Genomic DNA, 9,635 nt, shown 5'->3' on the forward strand with positions numbered 1-9,635 from the left:
ATTATATAGTAAGAGAGTTTCCTATAATTACAGTACATGAATGGAAACTAAATCACATGAATCAATGTAATTATAATCAAGAATATACGGTTGACTTGTGAAATCAGAGATGATTACAGGATCCCTAATTTCTTTCCTATCACTCTTCACCCGTACCTTCCTCCTTGTCCTTCTTGTTCTCCTTGTCTTCAACTTTATCTTCCTTCTTGTGCTCATCTGCAACTAATTTGCTGCTTTCTTTCTTCTCTGAATCTACTGTCTCTCCCATGTTGTTTTAACCTGAAACACTTAATGTAGAATTCTCACTTTAACTTCATAAGTTTATAAGCCTTTCTTCAAGGACTTACATATTAAATGAAGAGCCTAGCTTTAATCCAGACATGAATTTGACAATTTGTGATCAATGGATATGACTTCACTTGTTTTACAAGGAATTTTGACTACCCATCACCCCTCCCCACAAGGACATGGTTGGTTAACTTGGGTTTGAACCAACCCAAAGATAATACCCTTGTTGCTACACGTTGGGCTTTAACGCAACTTATCATGTCGTGAGATGAAAAATTTTTGTGCACGTGGACCTGACGGTCCGAATTTGGGCCCATATCGTCCAAAAGGCAAACTTTTAGAGGAGTTGGATTTTATTTGGATTTAAGTAAATGAACTTCAAAGGATTTTGCATGGTTTAGATAGGTTTGAGGATATTTTTGTAATTCTAGAGACCCCTTCCGGAACGGGTCGTTACATGAAATACAAAGTTTTAGAGGGTTATGTTGATTCCGCATAAACATTCTCGTTTCTTCTTTCTTCGTAAAGTGAAAACGAAATTCAAGTAATAATGGTTTCACCAACCTATTCCAATGTCTCTGAGTAAATCATTCACAACAACATATCCCAAAGCAATTCATCTAATGATAACAAGCTTAAAAAAATCTCCCTATCAATAACCAAAACAATTAAAGCATACGCACATTCTATTACTTGAATTATTAGAAGAAAAATAATCTGATTAACAAACTTTTTCTAAAAGTCTGAGTGCATAAGAGAAACGGGATTGACGAAGCTTGTTTTAAGCACTAAATTTATCTATATTATCATTTTTTATTTTTTATGCTCGGTATATATTGAAATTTATGTGCATAATCTGTTGTGATTTTGTTATAGTTAGTATATATTAAAATTTATCTGCAATAAATTTATATGCGAGATTTTTTCGTTTTAGAATATATTGACAATGAATTTCGTTTGAAAGAAATTTCACGCTAATTTAAAAGAGGAAGTCCTTCTCATCTTTTTTTGGCAAGAGACGACATAATATCAAAGAATTTCAAATGCAATTGCATGTTACCCACATGCTTGGGATTAACACAAAATTATCTAAGGATTTCAAATGCAATGGCATGTCATCCACATGCATGAGATTAACACAATTATTTATGAATTTCAAATGTAATGGCCTGTCACCCACATGTTTAGGATTAACACAAAATGATTTATCGATTTCAAATGTAATGACATATCATCCACATGTTTGAGATAAACACAAAATTATTTATGAATGTCAAAAGTAACGGCAAAAGTGGGCTAGGCTAGGCAAAACATATTAGAGTGGGGAAAAACTAGAATCCGGGGTGGAAAAAAATGGGGTAAAGGCCCAAACTTTTTACCTTTAGCCTAAAAATTTGTCTTTGCGGCTAGAGCAAAGAAATTTTTTTTATGGTGCGTTTGGCCACAGATAAGTGATATGGTTCTAACTAGCATTAAAAGGATACATAGGAAATATTGGAATTGCAAACTTAAATTCTCCTTAACGATCAGTTGAAAATTTGTAAGTTGTAATAAAGTTCATTCCAGAACTTTAGTGAATAAAAAAGAATAAAAAAAAATGTGATCATTTTCTTTTTTTGATTGTCATTCATGTGTTTGTCAATATCTCTTTTTCTTCTATTTATACCTGGACTTTCAAGAAATTTATTTGTTTAGCAGTGCTTTTTTTTTGTAATTATGCAGGGAATTATTTAGAATAATCCTGATTTTTGTTCTTTGCAGAGTCATCCTTTTGCGAAGGGGTTGTATATGAAATCATGGACATTGTATTATAAGTTTGAGGAGATTTTTGCTAAAGATAGGGCTATAGGGACTAATGCAGTCACTGTTGCTGATCGTGTTTCTCAATCTATTGCTACACCCAATGAAGAAGTTCTCGCAACCACTGCAACTTCTAGTTCAACAAGAAAACCATCTTACAAGAGAAAGTTAGAAGAGATAGAAAGTTCACAAGCTGAACTTTCTAGCAAGGTGGAGGCGGTTTTTGCTACTGGGAATGAGCAGCTCTCTCAAATTCGAGTTGTCATTAGTACTGGTTCAAAACCTGTAGATAGGGCACAATTGAAATATGATATTGGGCAATTACCAGGTCTACAAACACTGCAAGTGGTGCATGCAATGAAGAAGATGGCTCTTGAAGATATTGAAAACTTCTATGCTATGGATTCTGTGGAGGAAAAAACCCTTTATGTGAAGATGGTGCTCGATTTGATTTAGTGATTCTCTGGAGGAAAAAACTTATGTGCTACATTTAATTTGCTTAAAATTTGGATATTTGAAAAAACTTATGTGCTATGATGCTTGGTTTGCTTGAATTTGGATATTGGAAAAAACTCGTGTTACGTCTTTGTCATGGATTTGAATGTTATCAAATTATTTTGTTGAAATTGTTAACCATTGTTGTTATATATAATATATATATATATATATATATGTGTCTGCCTGTGTGTGTATATATATGTGCATATGTATCTATATTTTTTAAATTTTGGTACTACATGATAGTCGTAACAATAAAAAAAAATAACATGATCTCACTTTTTTCTAGTTTGATTCATTACAATAATAACAAACAAAGGTAATGGTATTACACCAGTAAAGTATAGCCATAACAAACAACAGTAATGAATGCTTAGGTAAATTTTACCCTTCTTTACCAAATAATGGTAACAGTTATTCTCCATAATTATTATTACCCTTGTAACATTTACGTGGGTAACAAATTATACCTCCAAATTCTTACCCACATAACAAATGCAGCCTTAGGGTGGGCAGCCCAATGTATGTCCGGCCGTAAATACATAGACTACATTACATTATCAGTGATTCAGTATGAATAGTTTTATCAAACATAAGAATTAGTGATACCTTCTCCTAAAAAACATAATCAAAACCATAAACAATTGACATGGCAATTCAAGTGATAAATAAACAAGAGAAAATAAAAAAGAATATATGTTAATGCAGTTAATATAATTTTAGAAAGCAATTGAATGTCCATATATACTTTCCTGGACAATCTCAAAACCCACTCAATTTTCTTCCTCACTCAAAGTGTCTTGGGCCGCCCCACACCCCTCCTTTATCTTATTCCAAGTTCCTCCTCCACATTAGTCAATGAATTCAATTACAACCACAAAAAAAAAAAAAAAAGTTGATGACAACTTACCACTCCCCCTTTCTTTCACTCCCCCACCATGTTATTAAGGACAAATTTTCAAAAGTCATAAGACTGCCGTTCAATTTGTTCTTTTTATTTTTACCCTTTTTAAACTCTCCAAGATCCCCGTAATTTTGGTGCCAAAAAAATGTACCTTTTAATACTAGTATACCTACTCGCTAATACACTACTGTTAAAATCTAGATTAGTCGATCCGATAAACTGGGAAGCCGCCGGAAGAAGTTCAGGCTAGTGGGCGGCATGGGTTCCCGGAACATTGGGTGTCGGAGATAATAGAATCCTAAGGCCACGGCCACCATTTTTGGCGGCACCACGTAGAGGATTATTGTAATGGCGAGGCAGACTGCAGTGAACAATTTTGTGGCTCGTGGGTCCCTCCAACTCACCAAGGCTTGAAGCCTTTCTCCTTGTGTGGCAAAATCACCCAAAACTGTTTGGACTCTGGCGGCCAACATCCGTAACCGATCGTACCGGACTCTAATAACTTCCGGTGGTCTTGAACTCGGTATTGTGTCGAATTCCTCGTCTAATTCATCCAGGTCAACCGTTTCTGCTTGAGAGAGTCGGGTATCCATGCCCGCTGGTATTTTGGGTCTGAACCGGTAATACCACATTCCAATCAAGAATACGTATAAAAATGAGGTTGGGACTATCAAATCCGGGTACCAAACAAGTACCAAATATAACACGTGTACTAAAACCGTTGTCACCGGGTTTCTCCACCTCCGAATATCGTCTAACCATTTAGCCAACCCGACTGCCCATGCAAGAACCGCTACGATCCGAAACCAATTCGCCTTGCTCTTCCTCATGCTCCATGTGTGAGAATCCGCATCCAACATGTACCGAACCACCTCGGGCCCCAATGGAGGCTCTGACCGGGCGAACCAACCCGCTACCATCTTTGTCGCTGCCCCACGCAATGCCTCTTGTTGGGCGACACCTAGTGGGCGGAGGTAGTGCATTCTAGGAAGCAATGGCTGCCCGTAGACCACACACGTATCAGGTAACAATGACGGGCAAGCGAATCGTACCGCCAATTCAATCTCGCCCATTTTCTTCAACCCGGTTTCTAACAAAGCCAATAACGGGTAAGAATTCGTATAAACCTTGTTGCTCTCCAATGTAGATACGCGTATTCGTATTTTCCCGATACGGTTGTTCGGTTTCTCATCTGGCACGTCAGCAAACATTTGCCAGTTGTCGAATACACCAACTGTGACAACTGTACAAGGGTCGTATACCTGCCACGTGTACTGCTCATTCCAACGTGGATCAAAACTATCGGTGATGGTTCTGGTGCGGACCCACTTTTTCCCATACTTGGCAACACAGTAAGCATCTGTGGACCCCTTGCCTCCATCTTTGGCTTTCATGGGAAGCAAGCCGCGAGCTCCCAAGATTCCCAGCTCTAAAATGCCAATAGCCGGCTTCCACAGATGCTTAGCTGTTGGTCTGAAGTCGCTGCACAAGTGCGCCGCTTCATCAAGCACGTGATACCCTCCCTCCAAGCATAGGCGTAGATGGATTCTGCCACCATAGGATCCAACACCTCCTCCGGGCCCACCATCACCTCCGTCGCTGGTTCCTCCTTCCAACGCTAACCATTTTGATGCCAAGTGGCGCTCGTCTGCACGTTGCTCGATAGTGTTCACGGGAATGATGACATGCCCAAGGAGAATAGCTTCCTTGCTTGTCCGGTCCTCAACTAGCAGAACCAGAGAGTCTTCCAGAGGTTCGGCGGCGACGAAGATTATGTCCTCGTTCCAGTGGATCGAAGCGTTGTGTCTGTTCATGAATCCTCGCCTTGTTCGTACGGACTGGAATGCTAATTGTCCCTTCACACGAATTTCTGGTGCTGTTAATGGAGGTAAATTTGGAATGATGGGGAGGTCTTGTGCTTCAATGACGGTAACTCGCAAGTACCAGAGCTTGGGTGACTGATAAACTTTGGAGCGCGTGTGTGCGACGTACGGTGCGTCGGAGCTCCACGCCTCGGGGAAAGCGTCGTCTACTTGGGTGCCTATCCAGACGGAGAGCTGGATGTCACCCGAGACTCTGCTAGAGTTCTGGTCGCCGGCGTCACTTTCAAGTCTGTACCATTGTGGAGCTAAAGGACTGTCTGGTGGATCACGGACGGGCACATCGGAGAGATCGAAGCATACGCCGCCGAGGAAATTCTCCGATGGCAAGTCCCAAACGGAGATCTCAAGCGTGGCGCTGGCCGTATCAGGCCTATTATGGCCTAACGCGAACACCTGGTTCCACTCCGGGCAATCTGTTGGCTCACCGGGTCTATGATTCACCGGTTTAGATCTGACAAAATGAGTCGTTGTTTTGATTTTCACGAACGGACTCTCATTAGGAGCCAAACCTCGCGCCTTCACGATTCTGATAAATAAATACTGCATTGGTTCAACGAGATCGTAAGGATGGATCCTCTCAGTTGTTTCTCCCCCAAACTTGCTTGTAATCACTCTTGGAGAGTAGTCTCCATTTGGTCTCTTCAACACTCTTACTCTGTCTCCGCCTCCACATCTACTAACCACTCTTGCAGTTTGCATCCTCACCTCCCGTGGATGATGCATCTCTGGAGGCGGCGGCTCCGATTGCACATTCATCACAGGCGGTGGAGATTCTTCGATGACCACTACGGGAGGGGAGTGTGACTCCTCCGGATAGTGGCAATGACCATGAACTCTATGCTCAGTATATGCAGGGACCTCGAATACTCTGCCTTCCTCAGCCTTAGTAACTGCTGGAGGTGAATTCGGTGGTGGCGGTGCCTCCTCCTTCTCCGGTGAAGGAGGCGGGGGCTCCTCCTCGACTAACTCATCGTAATAACAAATCCTCAACCCAATCTCTCCCCGAATCCAGTTAAACACGCTCTTCTTCTCCAAAGCAAAATACACGAGGCCTTCCTCTCCACGCCTTGCAAACTGTGAACCATTGAGCTTGACCCTCCCCAAGAAATGGTTCTTACGGCCACTGCCATTGCCGTATTTCTTGTCATTAAAAACCTCGATTTCAATCTCCTCATAATCCATATTATCAGGATCAGACACAATAAACTCCAGAGTCTCATTCCATACCGGATTGAGGTCACGAAACCTGGTGGACGTGCGCTTTTTCTGGCCATCGAAGTCGGCAACGACGTAGGGGCTGGAGCTCCCTTGGCCGTCCTTAGGCAAGAGATCTCTTGCATCTACAATTTCGACGAGTAGCTTGCGAACAGTGCTTGGTGGTTGGGGTATTGGCGGCGTAGTCATGGTGTCATCTTCAGAGCAAAGTAATGCGTTTTTTTGTTTGGTTTCGAGCAAAGAGAAGCCGGAGATAGCGGGAGAGAGAGTGGATTATTATAATATATATTTATTTGTTGGAGAGAATGAAAGGAATGTATGTGTGTAATTTGTATTGGGATGGGTGATGTGGGTGGGATTCCATTCTCTCTCATGAAGGTTTGTAGCTTCCCCACCTTTTACGGATTCGTTATCTTCATCACTTGTTCTCTCTCTTTTTGGTATTGTATTGGTGGTCTTTTATATACAATTATGCTTTCAAGTTTCAACACCTTATTTGGGCGCAAACTATCCCGCTGAGGTGATCAATACATATACTCGAATTGAGTGGTATCTAAATTCGAGTCTCCATTCCTATTTGCCTACCAGAAAACCCTATTTGGGCTCATTGGCTTGTTCATTCTCTTTTTGGTATTGGATTGGTAGAGATGCCTGGCTCTAAGAACAGCATCATTCCAACTCCATCACTTTTTTGTCAAAATTTTTTTGAATAAAGTTGAACCACAAAGCATCAAACTTTATTTTCCAAATGGGGGGTCCCTCCCTCCTTGTCAACAAGAGGTGCTTGCCCAGATGCCTAAACCCAATTGCCTACCCTGAATATGCTTCTTCTTCTAAACCCATCTCTATTTTTCTCCCACCTTCTTTTTCCCCTATGCGTCTTTTGCACAAGCTTAATTTAACTACACATTGGTTGATCATATATTTCCATTATAGTTCTATGATTCAGAATATCATTTCCTATTTGATCCCTTTGAATTACATATTCGAAGTTGTGATCGGATCTATTCATTAAAAATAATCGATTCAATACATTTCTTATGTATCCATAGGTGCTATATTGGATTTGAATAAGATTTCGGATCAATCTATATTGAATAACTGCACCCATTATGTTGTTGAGAAGCTTCTCCATGCAGCGTTATGTTTACATGGTATCTATCTTCTTCTTCTTTTTCTGAATTGGACTGCTTGTGGAATCTGATGCCGCAGAAGATATTAAAGTAATTTCCATATGCATCTGTTTATGACTCATGTATTTTATCAGAACCGAATATTATTAGCTAACATAAGGATTTGGTGACACAATGAATCACTTTATGCCTATCAAAAAAAAGAAAGAAAAGAGAATCACTTTATATAGTTAGTGAGGATGCTCATTGCTTACATTGTGTAAAAGCATTCACATCATGATTTTTTTTTTCAGTGTAAATATCATTGCAATATTACTACTACAAAGTCGATTGGTTAAATTGACCTCTGTTTTTTTTGGGTATTAGGTACATGGATATACATTTGAGATAACCAATTAGGTGATATCCTATTGGTGAATTTATCTGGGATCAAATCGTATGAACCCGGAAGGTTTTGAATTTTTTTAACTAGGAGTTATACCCTCATGCTCACTCGCTAGGCAGTTTTGGCTGACGTACCATATTGTTAGATGAAAAACTTTTGTGCGAGTGGGTGTGACGGTTCCAGTTTATGCTCATATTAGATGTCTAAAGAGCAAACTCGTACGATGTCATTCTCAATTATAAATAATAAAAAAGAAAAACACATTTGAGATTTGTGAATTAATGCATGAATATACACATGAATACATGATGAAGAATTAATAAGCAATAACACTAGAACAAACGAGCAACAAAGAATCCAAATGAAAATGCTAAGACAACAATACTAACAATCCCCTTGTGTTTCTTAAGCATTTCCATGGCAAGTGCCAATAACTCATTACCTTCTTGTGATCTCTCTCCAACCTCTTTAGGAAAACCATCTTTGTGATAATGATCATCTTCCTTTGCCTTCTGTTCTTTCACTTGTTCATTCTGATCATGATCTACTTGTCCTTCCTTATTATGTTTTTCTACTTTCTTTGCTTCAACATTCTCCTCCTGATCAACGCCGTCAGTGTTTGGGCTTCGGGCTTCTTCTTCGTGCTTGTTTGTGGGTTGTTTAGGGACAGTAACATGGAGCATTCCGTCTTCAAATTTTCCAGTAATTTCATCAGTATCTGAGTTTTCTGGAATCTTGAAGGTTTGTTCAAAAACTATGAACTTGTTGTCCTTCACCAGCCTTTCTCCACTGATTGTTATGTTTCCTGAATTGCCAATCTGAAACTTCACCTCTTCCTTATTGAAACCTAAAAGAGTTTTAACAAAACAAAATGAAAAGCACTTCTCAAATTGTATTTAAAGTTTGATCTCCAAGAGTGGGAACTGAATTAATTAGGATTTTAATATTGTTTTTACTATGTGGTGCGTCCTTGGGGTGGTGAGATGGGCTCCCGCCCAGAGCCCTCTATATTTTAAGAGGACCATCTTTTAGAGTTCATTCAAGCTCCCCGAAAACTCATGTACGCCATTGGCTTATGATTTTCTAAACAATAAAATCTTTCATTGTTTCAATTTGATTCAAGAAAACTTTAAACCAAGTTTAATTGAATAATCTTTCAATTAAAACAAACGAGAGAGTAGGTCTATACATACCAGGAAGATCAAGAAGGAGATAATGACCCTCTGAATCCTCTGTCCAAGCCGAAGAAGGAACAATCTCTTCAACCATGGCGTTGTGAGACCGCGTTCTTTCTCCGAACACCTCTCTTCTTTGATAATATGCCATTGCTAGCTAGAAGAAGAATCAAATTATTATATATATATATATATATTGTGATTTTGTTATGAGTTTTGTGATCTGTGATGATGATTATGAAAAAGCATGCACTAGGTTTCTTCTTTTATAGGAGTACTGGATCAAGAAACTGGATTGACTTGTAATTTTAATTTCTTGGTGTTCAAACAGCTTCTTTTTTTTTTAATGTCTTG

General features: G+C 39.5%; 2 protein-coding genes across 2 annotated transcripts; both read right to left on the reverse strand.

The window, feature by feature from the left end:
* Nucleotides 1-3,281: 3,281 nt before the first annotated feature.
* On the reverse strand, nucleotides 3,282-6,995 carry LOC119986580 (protein QUIRKY-like). Its single transcript, XM_038831201.1, has one exon. It carries the CDS (start codon nucleotides 6,775-6,777, stop codon nucleotides 3,688-3,690), a length of 3,090 nt encoding a protein of 1,029 aa, XP_038687129.1. The 5' UTR covers nucleotides 6,778-6,995; the 3' UTR covers nucleotides 3,282-3,687.
* Nucleotides 6,996-8,416: 1,421 nt separating this feature from the next.
* On the reverse strand, nucleotides 8,417-9,432 carry LOC119986455 (22.0 kDa heat shock protein-like). Its single transcript, XM_038831013.1, has 2 exons — nucleotides 9,300-9,432; nucleotides 8,417-8,953 (listed from the first exon to the last, which is right to left on the reverse strand). Exons 1-2 carry the CDS (start codon nucleotides 9,430-9,432, stop codon nucleotides 8,439-8,441), a joined length of 648 nt encoding a protein of 215 aa, XP_038686941.1. The 3' UTR covers nucleotides 8,417-8,438.
* Nucleotides 9,433-9,635: the final 203 nt, after the last annotated feature.

Source organism: Tripterygium wilfordii, chromosome 20 (genome assembly GCF_013401445.1).
Source record: "Tripterygium wilfordii isolate XIE 37 chromosome 20, ASM1340144v1, whole genome shotgun sequence".
Classification (NCBI taxonomy): domain Eukaryota; kingdom Viridiplantae; phylum Streptophyta; class Magnoliopsida; order Celastrales; family Celastraceae; genus Tripterygium; species Tripterygium wilfordii.

Excerpts from the sequence above, each read along its gene's own strand:
- LOC119986455 (XM_038831013.1), bottom strand. The coding sequence starts at position 9,432 with ATGGCATATTATCAAAGAAGAGAGGTGTTCGGAGAAAGAACGCGGTCT. Across the intron at positions 8,954-9,299 it reads TCTCCTTCTTGATCTTCCTG|GTTTCAATAAGGAAGAGGTG; the intron begins GTATGTATAGAC and ends AAACTCTTTTAG.
- LOC119986580 (XM_038831201.1), bottom strand. The coding sequence starts at position 6,777 with ATGACTACGCCGCCAATACCCCAACCACCAAGCACTGTTCGCAAGCTA.